Source organism: Condylura cristata, unplaced genomic scaffold (genome assembly GCF_000260355.1).
Source record: "Condylura cristata isolate star-nosed mole 26May11 unplaced genomic scaffold, ConCri1.0 scaffold00008, whole genome shotgun sequence".
NCBI classification, from domain to species: Eukaryota; Metazoa; Chordata; class Mammalia; order Eulipotyphla; family Talpidae; genus Condylura; species Condylura cristata.
The window spans coordinates 16,326,690-16,348,317 of NW_004567109.1; the positions used below are offsets into that span (position 1 = coordinate 16,326,690).

Sequence of the window (21,628 nt, forward strand, 5' to 3'; positions counted from 1 at the left end):
GAAGTGCCCCTTTTCAAGCATGCCTTCACTGTCTTTGTACAATTACTGTTCTGGGGGAACTTTGGAATCAGGTTTTGAGTAACACAGGTATTGAATCTTCTTCAGCACTTTGTTGATGCCAGGGTATCAGAGAAGCCCTTAGGGGGTCCTTCCTGCCCTTAGGGGGTCCCTGACTAGCTGGGAAGTGTAACCAAAAAGAATGTAAAGCAACATCAGGTCTAAGTGCTGTGAATTCCCTTGTTCCTCTCCAGCGAGGAAAGTCAGGGGAGGGCCCCAGGAAGAGACCCTGGAGGAGATCTTGGATTCTGATGGATGAGCAGAAGTTTGTTGAGTTTAAAAGAGAAGAAATGCTTTGAGTTGAAGAAGTTAGAGAAAGCTTCCTAGAGAAGGAGACAATTTCACTTGAGAGGTGAGTAGGACTTTGTGTGACTCAGAAGGTGGTATGAAGCGACAATTGCCTTGAGTTGGAAGAGTCCACAAGAAGACTTCCTTGAAGACATTTAAGCTGGGTTTTGAGTTGGAGGAATCAGAAGATTCCTGCTGGAAGAGGCACTTAAAAACAGCGGATTTTGTTAGAAAAGTGATACAAGATGACAACAGTAGACCTGGGCTTCGAGGGTGAATAGGAAGTTCAGCAGAGAAAGGAGAGGAGAGAGACACCATAGTTGAGAGTCACAGTAAAGGCGTCCTCAGGAAACGGAAGCCTGGCTTCTGCCCACTCTTAGAGCACATGCAGGCTCTAAGGGTCCCCCCGCGTAGACGCTGGGATTCTAAGCGCCTGGGCAGCTCGGGTTTCTCAGCGTGGGTAGCAGCCGAGTGGGATAGGTGCGGAGGACTGAGGCTCAGGTTTGGGGAGTCGGCTGCCCGAGTTGAAGGCTTTATGTCGGAATCGGCCAATGGGATGGCCGCACCCGGTTGCTAGGGCTACGGAGTGGGGGGGCTCGGCGAAGGCGGGACCTGGGTGCCAGGGGCGGGGCCTGGGCGGGGCTTATATAAGTGGGCAGCAGTCGGAAGGCGGGGCGTGGGGTCGGTGGCTGCAGGGCGGGCGGGGCGCAGGCCGCGGGGCCCGAGCCGGGGGGAGCGAGCGAACGGAGGCGCCGAGGATCCGATTCACTCGCTGGGGAGACCTATGGGCCGAAGCCGTGTAAATGCGTTTTAAGGCGAGTGCGGGGTGTGACTCGGGGAGCCCTGGGGAGAGCGTGTTCTGGACTCCGGTGCTGACCTCCCTAGCTCCCCTTGTCTCCTCTCAGCAGGGGCCTCGGCTCCGCAACTGCCACTCCTCCTCGGGGTGTTGCACAAGTTTCGAGGTCACCGGCGACCCCCCCTAGCAGCGCACCTGGCACTGACCCCCGCGAAGGAGGACGGGGCTTGGTAAGGGGATGTGGGGGCGGCACCTCGGCTCTGCACTGGGGCGTAGGGAGGTCGCTGGCCTCAGCCTTCCTTTCTCGCTGGGGGGTCCGCGACCCCCAACCTTCATGTGGCGCCCCCATATGCACGCTCAGAATCCTAGCACGTTAGGACCGGCCGGGTCCCGTTTACAAACGGTGAAACTGAGACTACAAGCGCTAAAATGGTGTACCCAAGGTCAAGCAGCAGAGAACAGATTCAAACCTAAGCTCCTGCTCTCAGACTGAGAATCCTTGGTGGGGCCACTCGCGGCCACTTTAGGTGGGCGTGGTCAGAACTGGGGGCACCCTGGAAATTTCCCTACATGAGGTTCTCGGCTTTTCTGCTCCCTCTCATTCTTTCCCTTTCCCCTAAGACCCGAGTTTCAGCACTGGAAATGCTCTCCGAAGCAGGCATCCTTTTGACAGATGGGGCAGCTGACAGTGCCTTGGAGGCGCACGAGATCTCCTCCCAGTGTAGAATTCGGGTTTCCTGATTGTTCTCACTCCTCCGGGTTAAACTCCCCAGGCTTGAGCTAGGGGCGGGGCATGACAGGCCAGGTGCGGAGGCCAGCAGCCGAGGCCAGCACCCCCAGCCTCCCCTTTCCTATCCCTCCCCTCCCCCGCCCCCCCCCAGTGTGTTGCATACTTTCTAAGGCGGCAGCGGCAGCGGCTCCCTCGGCAGCTCCATCGCCTGTGGCCCGTCCTGGGCATGGAGGGCTACCTGAGTGAATCGGACTTTGTGATGGTGGAGGAGGGCTTCAGCACCGCAGACCTGCTGGAGGAGCTCACTCTGGGGGCCTCACAGGCCGCTGCGGTGAGGACTGGGCTCGGGCTGGGTTCTGGTTCCCTGTGGTGGCCCAGCTGCTGCCCCTGTCAGGGTCGGTAGGGCCCCCTCTTACTCTTCCACTTACTTGATATCAGTCCTTGCTACTTGCAAGCGATAGACTAGTTTTATTCCCATTTCGTGGATCTTGCCCCAGCCTGCCCCTTGTGTGCTCCCTGCCTTGAACAAACAGCACCCTCTTCTACCTGGCCCTTTGGTCTGAAGCCGGGGTGTCTGGGCTTCTCCCATAGGGAGACAGTGCCAAGCTCTGTGAATTACCTTTCAGGTGCCTGTCTGGAACCTCCCCTGTTCAGGCCTCATCTCTCCAAAATCCCCAACCTAACCTTTTTGCCTCATTGAGTGCCCTCCAGCTTTATCACAGCCCTGCTCAAATCAGAATTCTCTGGCAGTTTCCACTGCGCAGGGGCCAGTGAGCGCCCTCTGCCCTCACAGCCCTATTTCTGGCCTTCACCAGAGGATCTGCTGCATGAGCCAGCGACTCTCCGTCTGCTCCCAGGATGCCGTGTGCTCTTGTCACGATTTGCTCAGGCTACTCCCTCTGCCTGGAGCTTCCTTCTCCCAGCTTTTCTTCTGTTTTAGCTCACTCCTTGTTACTCACTACTGTCGACTTTTCCTGGTTCCCCTAGGTAGATTTTGAAAATCTTTCCTCCGAGGCCCCCCACTGCATTTTGTAGACATTCCCATTTATTCAATAGACTTTAAATTGCTCAAAGGGATTATTCTCATCCCCTTCCAAGCCCCTTCACGACAAAAACCTAGTTATCTCTGACCCTTAGCATAATGTTGGACACTAAGTGGGTGTCTGTAGAAAAGCTTCGCCTAAAAGGGAAACCGAGGCCAGAGCACGTTTAAGTCCAGGGAAGGTTTAAGATCTCACCCACAGCACAGCTCCATTCTTGTTCAGCTTTTGGCAAATCTGTGGTGACCAGTTGTCCACAGGTTTGGGTGACAGTGGCAGTGGCAGTGGGACAACCTCAAGGTGTCATGGAACATCTGTATGTGTAAGGCTTTGGCTTTTTCCATCTTTTTCTGGAGAAGGTAGGTATCTGCACAGTGCTGGTACTGCTGGAGCATGAGCAGAGTTCAGTGAGGGTATCAAAGGCAGAGCTGCCTTATTGATTTGGGAAGGTGGCATTTGAGCTGAAACTTGCCAGGCAGACATAGGGGGAGGGCATTCTACATGGCAGGCATAGTGGGAGCAGAGACTTGGAGGTGGGAAAAGGATCCAGGCTGCAGCTGGAGTTTGAGCTGCAGTGAGCGGGGGACAGGCACTGCATTACTGAGCTGCAAATGCCAGGCAGAGGCACTTGCCTCTCTCCTGAAGGCTTGGGAATGCCAGGGAATGTTAGAGCAGGGAGCATCTTGGCCAGAGCTGATCTTGGGGCAGGGACTCGGGCGGCCCATGGATGGCATCCACAAGGAGTGAGTTGGGTAGGGTCTCATATCCACCCCTTGTTGTGCAGGGTGAGGTTGCTGCCTTCTTCGTGGCTGACCTGGGCGCCGTAGTGAGGAAGCACTTCTGCTTTCTGAAGTGCCTGCCGCGAGTTCGGCCCTTTTACGCTGTCAAGTGCAACAGCAGCCTGGGCGTGCTGAAGGTCCTGGCCGAGCTTGGTCTGGGCTTCAGCTGTGCCAACAAGGTGAGCTCCTGGCCGGCACCGGCGCGCTGACATACTGACCTGTACAGCCCACTGCGCACACTAATCACTGGTGGGGGTGAGCCCTGGAGAGGCAGGCATGATCTGCACTTGGACCTGCCCTCTGGGAAGGCCACCCACTCGGGAGGGGGCTCCAGGGATGAGAGAGGGAGAAACAAGCATGGAATTTACCAGCCTTGAAATAGGAACCTTGTGTGTCCCTGGCTAGATGGGTTAAACTTGTTGGCATAGAGCGATGCCTGGTATTCTAATTAAAACAAAGCAAACACCCTTTTAGCATTGGTGTTTTCTTTGTAATCTTAATAATGTGATTATTATTTTCTTAACTAATCCTTTCAGAGTTTTGTTATTGTTGCAAATTCTACTGCTTTTCTAATTTGATTAATGGTGTTGTCTCGATTCCCTCCTGCTCTTTATGTTCTCCTTGCCTTCATGCTATCATTACTTGCTCCCCGAGCACCTACAGTGCCAGGTGGTCCTGGCACTAGGGTGCTGAGTAGGACAGACTGTTATCCTTGTGTCCCTTGGCCTAGCTTTTACTGGACCTCAAAGCTATAAAGTTTCCTCAACATACAGCTTTGGACATGTTTATCTGCTTAGCAAGCAATTATTGAGCACCTCCTTTGGGACCAAGTACTATTCTCAGTGAGGAGTCAGTAGTGAACAAAACAGATGAAATAAGAAGAGACCTTTCCTTCACGAAGCTTGTTCCCTAAAAACCAAATCAACAATAAAAATGAACAGTATTTTAATGGAAAATGCTGTTGAGAAAATTAAAGTGGGAAAGGGAAGTAGGTTTTGCCAGGGAAGGCCTCACTGAAATTTGAATGCAGTCTTGAAGAAAGTAAAGGATCCGGGGGATAAGTAGGGGAAGGGCCTCCAGACAGGGGACAGCAAGGACACAAAAGGCCCACGGGGCAGCTTGCCTGCTGGGCATTGATTTCTCATATGATCATTAGTTGTGTGTGTGTGTTTATGGTTTGTAATGATTGTTTTGAGGACAGCTTCTTTTTTCTTTAATAAAATTTTATTGATTTACAATTGGTGTATAATATTGTGCACATTTCAGGATTATAGCTTCACACCTTGCTTATGTGTGGCACTCAACACTGGGGCCCTACTGACAGTCACATTATCACAATGACCCCCTACTCTTTCTGCTCACCCCCACTTCCTGATGGTAACCACCCTATTTTCACAAATCTATGAGATACATTTATTATGTTTCATCAGTTCATTTGCTCTGATTGTTTATATCCCACTGTGAATGAGACCACCTGGCCGTTTTCTTATTTCACTGAGCTTGGTCACCTCAGTATTCATCCAGGGTATCAAAAAGAGCAAGATTTCGCCCTTTTTTTTAAAAAAAAATTCTTTTATTTCTTTATGCATAGAGGAGCTGGGGTGTAGGCGTGAGAGGATTCACCAGAGACAGAGTGGGAAGCAGAGCAGGCAGATTGACTGAAATACACTGCTGAGGGGACAGGAGCGGTCTGCTGCGTCATGTGGGCCAGGGATTGAACTTAGGCCATCATGGTGACAGTGCTGAGACTTACCCCCTAGGCCACCAGGGAGGCCCACGATTCCACCTTTTTAATAGCTGAGTACTAGTCCACCGAGTATATGAGCTGCTGCTTACTTCTCTAGTCCTCGTCAGTGGGCATTTAGGCTGTCTGTGTGGCAGCTGTCGTGAGTCATGCTGCTGGGACTTAGGGGCACAGAATCGCTTCAAATTAGAGTTTTCATAACCTTTGACTAAAGTCCTCGGGTGGTATTGCTGGCTGATAGGGTATTTCCATTTTCCGTGTTTGTGGGCTCTCCGTACCACAGAGACTGCCATTGCCATCCCCCCAAACTGGGACCCAGGGCCCCCTTATTGCTGTCCCACCACCCACACTTACTGCCTTCAGTCTTTTTGCTATGGCCATTCTCAAAGAGGTGTGGTGATACTTCGTGTGGTTTTACTTAGAAGTGATTTGAACATTTTCAAGCTCTTTGTCATTCTGCATGTCTGTTTAGGTCTTTTACTCATTTTTTCTTATTGTTGTTGAGTTGGGTGAGTTCTTTATATATTTTGGATATCAACCCCTTGTCAGATGTGTGTTGTGTGAATATCTTCTCCCTGTCAGTAGACTGTCTATTTTTGCGGTAGTTTCTTCTACATCAGCCTTTTAGTCTGATGTAATCCCATTTGTTTGTTTTACATATACTTCCTTGCCAAAGACATCTCTGTGGTCAATGCCAGGAGTATCGCCTGTGTCTTCTTCTATGTATGTTAGGGCTTCAGGTCTTATGTCCAAATCTTTAATGCTCTCAAGTCATGATCTTGTCCAGGTTTGAGGACAATGTCTTTTAAAACCTGGTTAACAATGTGTCTGGGTGTTGTGAGGAGGGTTCTAGAGAGGTCCTGGAGGAGAAAGCAGGCGAACTAAAGCTGGACAGGATCACAAAGCTAGAGGGATCCAGGCGGGAGAGAGGTGTGCACCTGTGGGATGGCCAGGGTGAACAGGCCAGGGGGACCAGAGGCTGGATGCTCACTCCTAGTGACAGATGACCCTTTCTCTCTCATCACTGCAGAGGCCTTTGCATTAACTCTTGCTTTGCACACGGACTCTAGTGCAGGTCTAAAAAGCCCTGTGAGATACCTGGGAAAGAGATGTTGCCTGCCTCCTGCGTGTGCTGGGCCTCTTCTCTGGATGAAGACAAAGGTGGTCCTTTTCCAGCCTCTGTGGTGGAGGGACAAAGAAGACCAAATCCTACCTACTAGAGTCTTCTGTCTCTGGAAATCCAGGGGCAGAACCCACCTCCTAGCCTCAGGGGCTGGCCTCCAGAGTTGTGGGTAGCAGAGCCCGGAGGCCTTGAAGTCAGTGGGGACATTCCAAGCCTGAGTGTTTCTGCTGTGCCTGGTGCTTTGCCAAGTGTTTTCTGTACATGACCTCATTCTATTCTCACAACAGCCTTGTGAGGTAATTGTTATTACCATGGCTCTGAGGACAGGCCTGTGAGGGCGCATCCACTGTGAGGGAACTGAGGCGCAGAAGCTGAGCAGCTCACAGGGGAGCCGTCCTGGGTACCGGAATAGGGCTCAGCCTCTCCTGCTGCTGTTTTTTTCCAAGGTCTCCAGGGAGGGGCTGGCTGAGCTGGAGATTGAATCTTGATGCCTTGGCCAATCCCAAAGAACTAGAAGAGTCCAAGGCTCCCTGGGGAGGGGTGTGATCATGCAGACTTTGGGTGCAGTTTAGAAGTGGCTCCAGGATGCGGTTATTCTTGGAAGGAGGAGGCTGCCCTTTTCTGGTTGGCCATAACTGGTAGCTACACTTAACAGCGCTGGCCCACACTGACCAGGGCTGGAGGGAGCAGGCCCCAGGTCAAGGGCGTAGGCCACGCCTGGCAAGGGGTTCAGGTTCACCCACCCACCTTCCCAGAGACCTTACCTCATCTCTCCTACCTCACCCTGCCCCTGCAGTTTTCCTCAGCATCTTTCTATCTTAAGCTGCCATCCCTGGCCACCAGTCACCCCCCTCACCCCAATCCATTGCTCCCTCTTTATGGCCAAATCCTGTTTCTCCACTTGCTGGTCTCTCCCTTAGTGCCCAAGCCCACAGCCCTGGTACTCACTCTCACAGTTCCACTCACTACTCCAAAGAAACTCTTCTTACTGATCTCCCCAGCCACCTCCGGGGCCCGGCACTTTACTTAAATATTCCTTTGATTTATTCAAACAAAAGATGTTTATTTGATTGATTGATTGATGCTTATTTTTAAAGAAAAAAATACTACATCAGCTTTTTATCTCCAGAGATTAAAACCTTATCAGTCCACATGTGCATCGCTAAAAATATATGTATTCTATGTTAAATTCTTCACTAAATGCCCAAATCTATCTTTCACCACACAGCTGACCCCACTTATTCAAATCACTCATCCGCCTACAAAGTACCTTGTGACCTTGTCGTAATCTATAAGATTCTCTGCAGACTTTCAGAGATCTGTCCAGGGGGTGCACTAGACCTTGTTGGGGACACTCCTCAGCCCTATTTTCTGGCCTCATAGCAGCATTCACCACAGTGACCTCTGTAAGCATGCTTCACCTGAGATCCAGCTTCCTAACAAATGTGTGGTGTTAACTGTACACACAGCCAGTCTCTGGACTCCTCCTGCATCAGTGAAGTGTTGGCTAGAACTCTCCATGTGCAGCTTATTATTATTATTAATTATAAGCACTGAACAATAAACATATGCTCCTAGTTCTCAAGACTTTAGAAATACTTGAGAGGAATGTGGGCCCACTCTGCCGCCACAGCCCCTCTGGGCGTCTGGGATGGTGGAGCCGGCCTTCTTCCCTAGGCCAGTTGCTGGACAGGCTTCTCTTTGGCTGCAGGGGGCACCCGTCAGGTTCATCCCGCTCCTCACCTCTCTGTAGGTCCCGGTGCTGGCGCTTTCAGCTCTAACTCTGTGAGTTCCTCTGGGTCTCTCTCAGGCTCCCATTTCTTAAAAACGCTGTCAGCAATTTTGTTTCTTCCGACACTCTGGTGTATAGCTTGGCCTGGCGCTCAGCATGTCCTTCCCCGCCCCTCGGCCAGGGCCCTCTGGGAGTGGAGGCCGGTCAGGTAGCCGTAGGCCTCATCCCCATGTGCCAGCCCTAAACACACCTTGCTTGCTTTCCTAATGCGGCCTCTGTCATCTCTCCGGGGTGACAGTTGCCAAGCTCCCCAGCGTTCTCTTGGGTGCAGTCCTTTTTCACATGGTAGCCAGAGCAGCGGGCATTTAAAATGCAAGTCTGACCATGTTATTTCCTTCTGGAAGCCCTGCAAACTACTTCTCATCACTCTCAGGGTAAAAGACAAACCCACCGCCAGCCTGTCTCCCTCCCCCCACTCTGCTCACTGCCCAGGTCACTCCGGCATTCTCTGTTCCTTGATCCAGCTGAGCACCTTATTGCCTCTCAACTTCTGTCCAGGCTGCTGCTGCTGTTGGAAACTTTCCTTCTCTCTTAGCTTGAGACTCTTTGTGGCGTGCAGCTTAAATTTCTTTCCCTTAGAAGGTCTGTCCTTCACCCCTCCCCCTGGTCTTCCCAGCTCACACCCTCTAGTAGCCTGTATTTCCCCATCACTGCTCGTGTCCATTTGTAATTTTCTCACTATTCCGAGTCCATTAGTGCCTGTCCATCTTTCCCATCAGTCTGAAACAGGCTCAGAGAACCTTGTTTTTCTTCGTTTGTTTACATTACCAGCAATCACAGTGCCTGGCGACTTAATGGACTCTGAAGTACCTGTCAGCTCAGGGTCAAGTTTGCTTTCTCCCTGTAGAAATGTGCCCATAGCTGGTGTGCCCAAGTCTGAGGCCAGGCTAGAATTCCACCTAGGCTTCTTCTAAGCTGAGTGACTTTGGGCAAGTCTCTTAACCTCTCTGTTTCCTATCTCCTAAGATTTTTTTTTCTCCTAAGATTTTATGAGGGTTATAAGAGAATGCATATAAAATATTTAATGCTATGGCTGCCACGTGATAATCCTTCTGTGAATAGCAAAGGTTACTATTTAAATATTTATAATGAAAGCTGAATCACAAATCCCCAGAGTGTTACCATTGCCTTTTCCTCTTATGCATGTGGTTAAAGCAAGGAACAAAACCACATTTTCCTGTTTACTCATATTCAGGGTCTTTGGCAGCAACGTGATGGCAACAGTCAGCTCTGTAGGTGAACCTCTCTGATACTTACTAAAGTCCATTTTGACCTCTCTAGAATGTGACCAAGAAATACTTCATAGGATAGTTACAGACTCACCTGAGAGAAGGCATAGAAGTGCCTTGTACTGAAAAGTTGCTCAACTGAAATTAGAGTTCTCTTTCATATCCGGACGTTGGAAAATGGTCCTTTGTCTCCGACTGTTGTTAACTTGCTCATCTTGACTTCTTTCCTGTAAGCATAGAGAGTCTGACCTGAGTTTGGAGGTTGTTTCTGCCACCTACCTGCTCCATACCTTCTCTGAACATTAGTTTCCCTCTGCAGAATGGAGTTAATACCTATCTGCTATGATTTTTTGTTTTTTGTTTTTTTTTTTAAAGATTTATTTATTTATGCATATAAGAACTGGAATACAAGCCAGAGATGTGGGGGTGAGAGGATTCGCCAGAGACAGAGTGGGGAGCAGAACAGGCAGATCAAGTGAAATACACTGTTGAGGGGAGCAGCGGCCAGGTCAGGAGAGGTCTGCTGTGCCATGTGGGTCAGCTCCCTGGCTGGGGATTGAACTTGTGCTGCAGTGGCTTCGGCTGCAGATAGCTTCACAGTGCTGCGCTTTAACCCCTTGTGCCACCAGGGAGGGCCCTCTGCTTTGATTCTTACAAGTACTGAATGAAATAGCCCATCTAAAGGCAGGGAAAACTGTGGGCTGGGGGCTAAATCCAGCCCATGGCCTGATTCTAAAAAATGTGATTGGATCACCACCACTCTAGTGAATGTCTTGGGTTGCTTTGCAAAGGAAATTAAAGTTGTGACAGAAACTATATCACCCACAAAGCCTAAAATATTTCCTCTCTAGCCTTTGATAGAAAACACTTGCCAACACCGATGCAAAGAATCCCACTGTGCCTGCTGAGGCAGGTGCCCCTGGGCATGGTTGCCCTCCCCGCTGGCCATCACCACCACCCTGTCTGTACCATTAATGCCGCTCGGGTGGAGTGGCAGTGAGGCCGCTCCAAGGGGGCGGATGGGGGCGTGCGCAGAGTAGGCCTTCTTGTGTTGGACGGCCTGCGTCTGAACTTACTAATACATCAAGTCATAGTCTCTAAATATTTAAATCTGCCAGGAAGATGTGCCCGAAGCCTACCGTCAGGAACACCGTGAGTCCATTCACCTTCGTGTAGATTAGAAAATGTACCCTTTTCCTAAGGCACTTGTTATAATAAACATGCTGATTTGGTTAGAAAGAGACGCTTTCATGCCAGAAGGCTGCAGTAAACACTGCTGTGGACCCTCTGCGTGGCCTCTCTGCCCGCCTTTGCAGGGCACCACCTGGGCGACGGTGGGTGGCAGGCCTGCCTGTCAACGAGTGGAGAGCCAGCACGAACCCTGACCTGGGTGTAGCTGTGGTCTGAGAGCGAGGCCTGCTTCTTCTGGGCCTTCCCATACATAGCAGTAACTCTGCCCTCCCCCTGCTTCTTCGGCCTCCACGGGCTGGCAGGCCCCAGTGCCTCCTCACCACCACCTTTGGGACCCCACAGGCAGAGATGGAGTTGGTCCAGCATATTGGTGTCCCCGCCAGTAAGATCATCTACGCCAACCCCTGTAAGCAAATTGCACAGATCAAGTATGCTGCCAAGCATGGGGTCCAGCTGCTGAGCTTTGACAACGAGATGGAGCTGGCAAAGGTGGTAAAGAGCCACCCCAGTGCCAAGTAAGCCGAGAACCTCTCTTGTGGGGAAGCTGGGCTGTCGTGAGGGGGAGGGGCCAGAGGACTGGAGTTGGGGCAGAGGACCCTGCCCTAAAGCTGGCCTCAGTCATAGGAGGTGGGGTGGCCACCCCTGGACTGGATCCCGGGAGAAGTAAGTGATCCCGGCCAGGCTGAGCAAGGCCCAGGCTACTGTGCGGGCCAGTCGCAGTGGAGCAAGAGGGGCTGGTGGAAGGTCTCGTGCAGAAGGCGGCATTGGAGGTGGGCCGTGGCACGAATAGGATTTGAGGGGCTCACCAGCACCTCAGGTGACCCACATAGCAGACCCTTGGAGGTGGGAAACAGCTCGGGTGTCCGAGGGAAAAACAGAAACTTGGTGTGACTGACACCTGTCATGAGGGAGGGTGAGGGAGAGTGTGTGATGCTGGTGGCGGCTCAGGTACCTGGTGCCAATGGGCTCTGGCAGCGGTCAGAGCTGGAGGGGGGGGGGCTGGGGAAGGGTGGTGGGTTGTAGGAGGAGCGGAGGCCACGTTGTGGGCCACTTTGGTTCACCCCAAGCAGCTTCCATTTTGTCTGTTTATGCAACAGTGGGGTTCTTAAGACTGTGTTTAAAGGAATGGTACCCCTCATGCAAGAAAGGCTGGAAGGCTCTGACTGATGTAGAGGCTGATTCAGAGGAACTGGAGTGGTGGGGGGGGAGGACTTTGCGTCAGTTCCTTGCTGGCAGGTTCCCCGGCTGTGGGAGGGGGTGGAGGTGGGACGGGTGCGGAGGGGTCTTTAGGGAGTGAATGGAACAGGCCTGGGGGTGGCCTGGCTGCATGGGGAAAGGAAGGGAATGGGAGCTTCGTGGTGGGGCGGGATGGGGGTGGGGGTAGCAGAGGTGTGGTGGGGGTAGGGCAGGAGGCCCACCGCAGAGGTGTGCTGCTCTTTCCGCAGGATGGTTCTGTGCTTTGCCACCAGTGACGCCCACTCTCTGAGCCGCCTGAGCCTTGCCTTTGGGGCGTCGCTGAAATCCTGCAGACACCTGCTTGAAGATGCCAAGAAAAACCATGTGGAGGTGGTGGGTGTGAGGTGAGCGCCAGGAAGCCCCACTTCCCCACTGCCTCTCAGGGGAAACTAATTAGCAAGACTGAGGCCTGTCCCTGGACCTCTGGCATTTGGAAATTGCCTGTCTTTGGGAGGACAGTTAGGAGTATCCCTCTGGCCCAACCTAACATTCCCCGGAAGGTCTTGTCTCCGCATGTTCCAGGAGGGTCGTAGTTTTGCCAGTTTTACCAGCCTGTCATCTAGGGGTCACATTTTTGCTCCGCTTCTTTTCTTGCAGGGATGTGGAAGAAGTAATAGTAATGACCTAACCATATAGCTTTCATTTCTTCTGTAAGTGGGATTTGCCAGACCTAACCTAAATGCATAATGCATGTAATCCCACAGACTTGTGGGCTCTTAGCCCCATTTTATAGATGGAGAAACAAGCCGGGAGGGAGGCCGTGGTGTTGACTGAGAGGGACATCTGCCTGGGATCCTGAGCATTCTCCCAGAAGGCTCAGTCTCAGGGCCAGCATGGAAGAATGGGAGCAGCGGCACGCACCCAGGGGCCTTGGGTCTAGCTTCCTGTCCTCTGCCCACTTGCCGCAAGGCCCTTGGCAACTCATTTAACCGTCAGTCTCTCGGTCGCTGCATCTGTAGAATGGGTGTCATGTCCTGTGGCTTGCTAAATGTCTCTCTTGTTAGGGGTTGAAGTGGTGGCTTCTGGGGCCTGCATGTAAGCTGAGGCTCATCCTCCCTCTCCAGTTTTCACATTGGCAGTGGCTGCCCTGACCCTCAGGCCTACGCTCAATCCATCGCAGACGCCCGGCTCGTGTTTGAAATGGGTGCCGAGCTGGGTCACGGGATGCACATCCTGGACCTTGGTGGTGGTTTCCCTGGAGCAGAGGGGGCCAAAGTGAGATTCGAAGAGGTAACCCTGGGGTTGGGAGCATTGCATCGGTCTTGCTAGGGGTTGGGGGTGGGGTGGGCAGGCAGGGCTATGAGGATTATAGGAGCCCACTGTGAGAGGCCCCATGTGCTGTGTTTGGTGACTTACCTGGGTTATCTGCTATTATGAACTCTGTGCTACAGTTGAGCAAACTGAGGCTCATAGAGGTAACCCCAATTTTTTTTTTAAGATTTATTTATGCATACAAAACAGGGATACAAGCCAGACATGCAGGGGAGATGAGAGAATTCACCAGAGACAGAGCGGGGAGCAGAAACAGGTCTACTGTCGAAGTACACTGCTCAGGGGAGCAGCGGGCGGGTCAGGAGAGGTCTGCCGCGCCATGTGGGTCACCTCCGGGGCAGGTGGGGCTCGAACTCATGGTGAAGTGCCTTAGCTTCTTAATGCTGTGCTTTAACCCGCTGCGCCACCAGGGGGGCCTATAGCCTCAATTCTTGAGTCCTCTGCAGAGGACTGCACACCAGCTCAGCCTGACCCCTGTCCACACACACATTGATATTTGCCTACCTCATAAAGCTCTTTGAGAGTGTGGGTGTGCCCTATTCACTCTCAGGTGGCCAGTGAGACATCAAATGGGAGAGGGGGGGGGGGGGGGAGGGGGGGTGGAAAAGCCAACCTGTTCATTCCCAGTCCTCCTGTCTCCTTCCCATTTGTAGTGTAAGTCTAAGTCAAGAAAAAGCTGTTATCACATGCCCAGTCCAACCAGTAGGGGTCGCGCCTCCTTGTGAGCGCTCAAATGGGAACCACCACGACTAGGAACTGACTCAGCACGGGAGAGACACAAAGAATCAGCCTCAAAGATAAGCTCTGCAGCTTTGTTCCTAACAGAAGTCCAGGGACGTCCCTGGTCCAGCTAACTCTTGGGGACTGGTTATGAGGTAGCGTCTCATGATGAAAACATTTACTCGGGGTGGTCATTCACAATTCGTTGACTAATAAAACGGTTATAAAAACATATATATAACCTTATCAAGTTTAAAATCAAAATAGTGCTTGTATTAAAAAAAGAATTAAAGGAGCTACTTCAAGAAATTAACATTGGTTAGGTTAACCTGGGGTGATAGAATTAGGGGTGACTTTCATCTTTCTTCTTGTATTTTCTGGAAAAATAATGCATCATTTAACAGATGAGTGATTAATGTAAGAAAGGTTCACATCAGGGCGTCTTGAATCTGCATACTAAACATGGTGGGAGCATCGAGGGGGGAGATTTATTCAAGCATGAGGGTCTTGACCCAGCTCTGTCTCCTGTCCTCCTTGGTCTGCTGTCTGCTGTTACCAGCTGGGGCCGTAGCAGCTGCCAAGTTTGTCTTCCTGAAATCACAGAAGCTTTGAAGAAATAGACCTGGAGTGGTCTTCAGCATAAACCCGACCTTGCAAACATGTCATTGTCCTTCTCTGACCCTGCCACCAGATTGCCTCTGTGATTAACTCAGCTTTGGACCTGTACTTCCCGGAAGGCTGTGGCGTGGACATCCTCGCCAAGCTGGGGCGCTACTACGTGACCTCAGCTTTCACCTTGGCAGTCAGCATCATCGCCAAGAAGGAGGTTCTTCTGGAACAGCCTGGCAGGGAGGGTAGGTGCCAGCTGGACAACGGAGCCCCTGGAAGCTAGGGACCATGGCTGGCTAAGCAGGGTTAGGCTTGAAGGGGTGGGGGAGTCTGGAGAATCCACTGGGCGCCCGTCCTGTGCGCTGTGCTCGGTCACTTACCCGCATTAGCTCACTCACGAATCCCATGTTACAGCTGAGCAACCCGAGACCCACAGAGGTCGCCTCACTTTGAGTCCTCCGCAGAGCGCCGGCCCGCACACGCTGGAAGCTTGGCCAAGGCATAGTCCCCTCCATCAAATGGCTTCATTCCTGAGACCTATTAGGATCTCAGGGAGAACAGTTGCTTTACTGACTCCCTTGTGCAAATGACGAAACAGACCAAAGAGAATACATGTTGATTGCTTAATACCAGTTAAGAGGTAAATCCTGACTTGACCCCACTCTGTCTCCTTTCCAAGAACAGACTCACTCACCTCATAACTTCTTGTACATAATGAAAATGATTAATGACAACTTAGATTTGTCTAAGCCCACTTTACCGAGGACGGGGTAGGCACGCAGAGCTGGAGTCACTAGCCCAGGGTCACACGGCTGATAAACAGCAGCGTTGGTTTTCAAGTTCAGGCTGGTCTGCCTCAGCACTCACTGTCCACTTTGCCAACTTCAGTGCTCTTCCCTGTCCTTCTTGGTAGCTTCCCAGCAGCCCTGAGAGTGAGGGGTGTCAGGGACCCTCATCTTGGGGGCTTGATCCTCTGCTGTGAGATGCTCAGGCAGGGGAGCAGGAGGTCTGAGTGCTCTTTCCCAGAGAGAGTGGAATGGAGGGGCCATGGGCTTCAGGTCAAACGTGTGTGTGTGTGTCTTTTCTAGAACTGGGGGTTACCCTATTTAGTCCAGCCAGGGGACCTAGCTTCTCACTCCAGTGTGCACCTCCGAGCAAGTGGCTTGATCTCTTTGGGTCTTAAGTTGGGGTGGGCTGCGCCTCAGCTTCTGCTGGGGCATAGAGGGGCTCGGGGGCAGGTGGTGAATGTATCCTGGGCAAAGCTGCCAGCTGCAGGGGGAGTGTGTCAGCGTGGCCTGGAGCCTGCAGCACCCCAGCCTCGCTGAGCCCACTGCTGTGTCTGCTCCCACTTGCACCCCCACTGACACTGCTGCTGCTACCCTCGTCCCCCCACCGCAGAGGAAAACGGTTCTGCCAACAAGACCGTCATGTACCACCTCCATGAGGGCATCTATGGGAGCTTCAACTCAGTCCTGTTTGACAACACCTGCCCCACCCCCATCCTGCAGAAGGTGAGCTGGCCCGCAGCGGCCTCTTTGCTAGTGCGTGCATGCATGGGTGCGTGGGTGCGTGTGCTCTTAGGAAGCTTTTTTTTGGGGGGTGCTTTTATCTATTTTTTACAAAGTGCAACATATTCATCGAAGAAAATAGACAAAAATGGTAAAGGGTTTCACCATCATCTTGCCACAAAGATAGACTCCTTGAACATTAGACTCCTTTTCAGTCTTATAAAAAATGTGTCATATATTTTCCCCCCCATAAAGTTGGGATCATGGTGTTTTGTAACCTGCCTCCCACTAGCCTCTTGATATGGGTGTAGCTACTTTCACGCTGTTAACTAGATCTCAGGCTTGCTTTTTGGATGGCTACATCATGTTTTAACCTTTTACACTTAACCTGTGCTCATTTGTTTTCTGTTTTTGAGCATTTCAAGTACATCTCGACATGCATCTCTGGTGCTGGGGTCACTTCCTAAAAATCAAGAGAGGGAAAAGAAAATCACACATACTGTTATGTTTTCTCATCTCCCAGCTTTTGCTTGAGCAGTTTGTCTTCTAGAGGGAAACTTAAATGTCCAACAGGCCCCTTGATCATGAAAGTGCCACATGTCACATGTGCTTTGGTTTTTCCCTCCCTCTTCCGTCTTCTGAGTTAAGACCCAACGAGATGGCAGCTCCGCTTGCTGTTCCTGCCCCTCCTCCACTGCCCACAAAGGTTGCCCTTTCTCTCCCACCTCCCTTCTCCAGGCATCCAAGCCTTGATGTGCCCTCATGCCAGGTTGCCTTGTTAACTTATTTGTTTTTAATGTTTGGAGCTAAAAGAAGTAACTGTGAGATTAATTTCACTAACAAACAGGAATAGTAAGTTGTATGAACAAGGATATATTTTTGTCTCCTTTGTTAGAACATGAACTTCATGAACACAGGGACTGTGTGTGTGTGTGTTCACTGCTGTAATCTCTGCTCTTAGAGCAGGGCCTAGAACATAGCAGGTGCTCAAGAAGTAGCTGAATGAGTGAATATAGGACAATTTTCATTCTTGACTTTTTAAAAATTAATTTTCTTAAAGGTTTATTTATGTATGCATACAAAACTGGGGTAAAGGCCAGAAGTGCAGAGGCAGTGAGAGGCTTCACCAGAGACAGAGTGGGGAGCAGAATAGGCAGATTGATGAAGTACACTGCTGAGGGAGCAGTGGGCAAGACAGGAGACGTCTGCTGCGCCATGTGGGTCACCTTGGTGTGGGGATCAAATTCGTGCTGAGGTGGCTGTGACTAGCTTTATAGTGCTGCACTTTAATCTGTTGCACCACCAGGGAGGGCCTCATTCATGACTTTAATAATGTATATATATTTCCTAACTAATAGACTAATGACTTATTAATTTTTTAAGCAAATGTGTGACTATTGTTTCTGCATATGGAATCTGTGACTTCCTTCTCAATTTTACTCATTCTTACTCCTGGCTGAGGTATGGAAAACACCTTTCCTTTTTCCTCCCTTGTTCTCCACTGCCTCCTCCTAGATACTTTGGCTTCTGCCCGTTTGTTTTTCTTTCTTGTCCTTTCTCTTTCTCATCACTCAGGTGTTTCCCATTCATTCATTTGCTCACTTAAAAATATGTTATTCTGAAAAGTACCTACTATGTGCCAGACTGTTAGACCTGGAGAAGATGGGGGAGAGAAAAACAGTCGTGATTTTCAGGCTCACGGAGTTTATAGTCTGACAGGAAGACAGGCCTGAACAGATACGATTCACAAGTAACTATAATTATGGTAAAATGTGATGAAAACAAAGCTGGGATGGGAGCAAGATGTTTCAGGAAGGGCTTCTGGGAGGCCCTATTAGCTGAGATTTAAAGGAAAGCTAGGAGTTGGCAGGTGCGGGGCCTCAGAGAACAGCTGGAAGATTGGAGATGGAAGGTAAACAGGACTTGTTTGGGGGGCCCAGACACCTAGAGCAAGTGGAACACTGCACTGGGGTGGGCTGGGGAGGGTGAGTGGGGCCTGGAAGGGCAGTCGGTGTTGGCTCCTGTCCTCTTTCAGCCATCACCCCACCTCTCTGACCTGCTGTCAGGACTCCACACTGACATGGCATTTTTATTCTGGTTGCCCATTAAGGGTCTGTTATAGATTTTCTTTCTGGCTTTGGAATTATTTAAGAAAAAATTAAATTCTACACAGTGGGTCGTTTTGTCTTTGGGCAAGTCATTTAACCTGTCAGAACCTCGTTTCTCTGAAATGGAGTAGTTATATTTAGCTTGGCCAGGCCACCCTGTGATGGTCCGCTGGAGGCCTGACTTTTTCTTCAGACCGCGTGCCTGAAGGAGGGTGGGTCAGACTCATTTGTGTCTTTCTTGTCCTGGAACTGGACCTGGCACAGAAGGAGATCTGGGAGGATTTCATAGAAGAGGGAATCCCAGGGCTGGGCTGGGAGGACAAGCCAGAAGGTGGAAGGCCTGTGGAGACAGGGACATACCCAGTTCCGGAAAGTGGCAGGCAGACCAGCTGAGACTGAAGCAGAGAGGTGACAGCCACGTGATAGTGATAGTGCTGCCTTACTGCACCCCCACGTGCCAGACACTGTTCTGAACACTCTACCTATATTCATTTATCATTTCAGTAGCCCTATGAGGTAGGGACTCTTATTATTCCCATTTTACGAATTAGCAAACTGAGGCACAGAAGGATTAAGTATCTTGCCCAGGTCACACAGCTAACAAGTGATGAAGCCTGGTGTTAAGCCCAGGCATTGTGGCTTCAGAATAGAAAGAGGAGACGAATGCAGAGAAGTGGGAGCGTTTTCCAGTCTTCATTCTATTGGCTGTGTGAGCTGCAGCAGGCTTCTGAGGGAGGAAGAGATAAGGCTGTGCGAAGCATGCCCAGGAAAGCTGCGTGTGGCCCCCCTGTCTCCTGCAGAAACCATCCTCGGAGCAGCCCCTGTACAGCAGCAGCCTGTGGGGCCCTGCGGCCGACGGCTGTGACTGCGTAGCTGAGGGCCTGTGGCTGCCGCCACTACACGTTGGGGACTGGCTGGTCTTTGAGAACATGGGCGCTTACACCACGGGCACAGGTTCCCTCCTCGGGGGCGCCCAGGCGTGCCGAGTCACCTATGCCATGTCCCGGGTGGCCTGGTAAGGGGGCCCTGTGGGGGTATGGTGTGGGGGAGAAGGGAGCAGCCTGGGCAGAAACGATGAGGGAAACCTGGGATTTGAGACCCTACTTCTGTAATTCCATGAGGCCTGTGCTTGGCTGTGGACTGAATGACATTGAATTTCCCTTGAGGAGCTCAGAGCCCTATGAATGACAGAGAAGCAGAAAGGCACTCCTGGTAAGAATGCCTGCGTGGGTGCCTGTGCGTGTGTGCGTGTGTGTGCGTATGTGTGCGAGACGGCTACTGTGGCTGGCACCCAGGTGGTGTGGCTGTATGTGGTTGGAGAGGCAGGCAGGGGCCAGATCTAGAGAGCCCTGAGAACAGAGGGAAGCTGCTGGGAACCTGAGAGCAAGGATTTGCCTTTTAGAAGATGAATCTGGGCCACAGTAGTCTGGAGGGGGCAGGAACAGGCCAGCAAGACTGACTGCATTCCTGGCTTAAGAGCCATGGCTGTGGGGATCGAGGAGCTGGGCTTGGCAGGGATCAATTGGGTGTGGGAACAAGATTCCCACTACAACATCTGACCAGCTATTCCCCTAGGATTTTTTTGAGGGTGGCAGATGATATGTTCAAAGTCCTAGGCCCTGGGGTTTGGCGAATGTAGGCTTGGCGAGAGTTGGGTTGACTGCTAGTTCTACCACCTTTCCGGGACATGACCTTGGACAGATAACTTCTGAGTCTCAATTTCTGTGTCAGTAAAAGGGGGATGATAATGCTGCCTTTAGTGGGTTTGGGGAATATACAATTAGATAGTGTCAGTAAAGTGCTTGGCACACAGCTGCACATAGTAACTGCTCAATAAATTTGGATAACTTTCTCTTGCTTTCAGGGAAGCCCTTCGAGGGCAGCTGCTGCCTGCAGAGCAGGATGAGGATGCCGAGGGTGTGTGCAAGCCTCTGTCCTGCGGCTGGGAGATCACAGACACCTTGTGTGTGGGCCCTGTCTTCACCCCAGCAAGCATCATGTGAGCGGGTCTTGTTCCCCCCCCCCCGGACAACCCCAGCGAGGCCGCAGAGGTGCTTCTGGGAGAAGTGGGGAAGGCGGCAAGCAGGGGCACCCTCTGGCTAGGACTCTGGTGTTGCTCTGCCTCCCCCACACGCCACCTGTAGTGTTTCTGCCCTGTAAATAGGACCAGTCTTACACTCGCTGTAGTTCAAGTATGCAACATAAATCCTGTCCCTTCTAGCTGTGTCCGCCTCCTCTGCAGGGCAAGGGGCCTGGTCAGCCAGGCGTTGGGGATGTTCTTGAGGTTTCCCTTGGTCTCCCACCTTTGTAAATATGAAGCAAATAAATATTTAGGTTATTTTTACTCCAGTGGAACCTGGTTCTTCTCTGCACAAGGCACCCCACGCTGATGCCCACAGGCTGTGCTCTGGTCCTGAGCTGGCTATAGCCTGGGCATCTCCTGCAGCTGACTTCTCTTCTTTATAGGCCTCCATGCCTGGTATCATGAGGGAAGCTGAGCTGCCAGGGAATGAGCAGAGCTGTACGCTTTATTCCTGGAGCTGCAGCTCACAACTGGTCTCTCTGTGAACATAACTCCCAGCCTAAGACCTAGACCAGAGTGGGAACAATCGAATATTCAACACAGCTTTGGAAACTCATTCCAAAGAGAACAAGCAGTGAGATGGGTATCTGGGAGATTTTGAGGGCCTCTGAACCCTTATCTTTGCAGACCAGCAAAGCATAATTGTCAACCAAATACACGGTTGTTGGTCTTGTTTATTCACACCACTGTCTGAACAGGGGAGGGCAGAGTACCGCCACACCCAGAACCAAGGCCCTGAGGTTGATATCTCCTCAGACTAGCAGTTGAAAGGCTCCTCCCCAGTGCCGGGGGGCCTGATACCCATCTTGGATGTATGAGGGCTTAGCAAAGGAGTTTAGATTTTTAGAATTTACCCAATGGATACAGAGGACCCTAAAGACTTTACTTTCACAGTTAAAAATCATACAATTTACATCTTAAAATTCGTCTTTTCAAAGTATAAATTTGGTGGGTTTTAGTATATTCACACTTTGTGCAACCACTGCCACTAATTCTAGAATATGTCCATCAGCTCAAAAAGAAATCCTGTGCTGACTAGCAGTCACTGCCTACTTTTGTCCCTAACCTCTCGACCACTAATCTGCTTTCCTCTGCATCCACCTTCCTATTCTGGATGCCTCACTGGCACTGCTTTTCACCTTCCTCTGTGCTTCCCTCTGTAAGTCTGCTACTGGGGTGTCTTCTTCCACTCCACTTAGAAATTTTCTGCCATCAACTGCGTGAGCTACAACTCAGCCTCAATGGTTAAGGTTAAGGATTAAGATTCAGTCCTGTAAGACCATCCCACACCCACCTCCAACTTCAGATGTCATAGGCAAATCC

At 51.1% G+C, this 21,628-nt stretch overlaps 1 protein-coding gene across 5 annotated transcripts; it reads left to right on the plus strand.

Annotated features, from left to right (window-relative positions):
- The first annotated feature begins 978 nt into the window (after positions 1 to 978).
- Positions 979 to 20,566, plus strand: AZIN2 (antizyme inhibitor 2). 5 transcript variants are annotated; one of them, XM_012721986.1, is made up of 12 exons: positions 1,046 to 1,160; positions 1,251 to 1,371; positions 2,023 to 2,202; positions 3,696 to 3,869; positions 11,112 to 11,284; positions 12,215 to 12,349; positions 13,070 to 13,235; positions 14,689 to 14,851; positions 16,005 to 16,117; positions 19,023 to 19,237; positions 19,344 to 19,434; positions 20,087 to 20,170. In XM_012721986.1, exons 3-11 carry the CDS (start codon positions 2,098 to 2,100, stop codon positions 19,408 to 19,410), a joined length of 1,311 nt encoding a protein of 436 aa, XP_012577440.1. In that variant the 5' UTR covers positions 1,046 to 1,160; positions 1,251 to 1,371; positions 2,023 to 2,097; the 3' UTR covers positions 19,411 to 19,434; positions 20,087 to 20,170. The 5 variants fall into 5 exon arrangements, with proteins under 5 accessions (XP_004678817.1, NP_001280667.1, XP_012577440.1 ...); XM_004678760.2 differs by lacking the exon at positions 19,344 to 19,434 and having other exon boundaries at positions 979 to 1,160; positions 1,254 to 1,371; positions 20,087 to 20,566; NM_001293738.1 differs by lacking the exon at positions 19,344 to 19,434 and having other exon boundaries at positions 1,024 to 1,160; positions 20,087 to 20,559.
- The last annotated feature ends 1,062 nt before the right edge of the window (positions 20,567 to 21,628 follow it).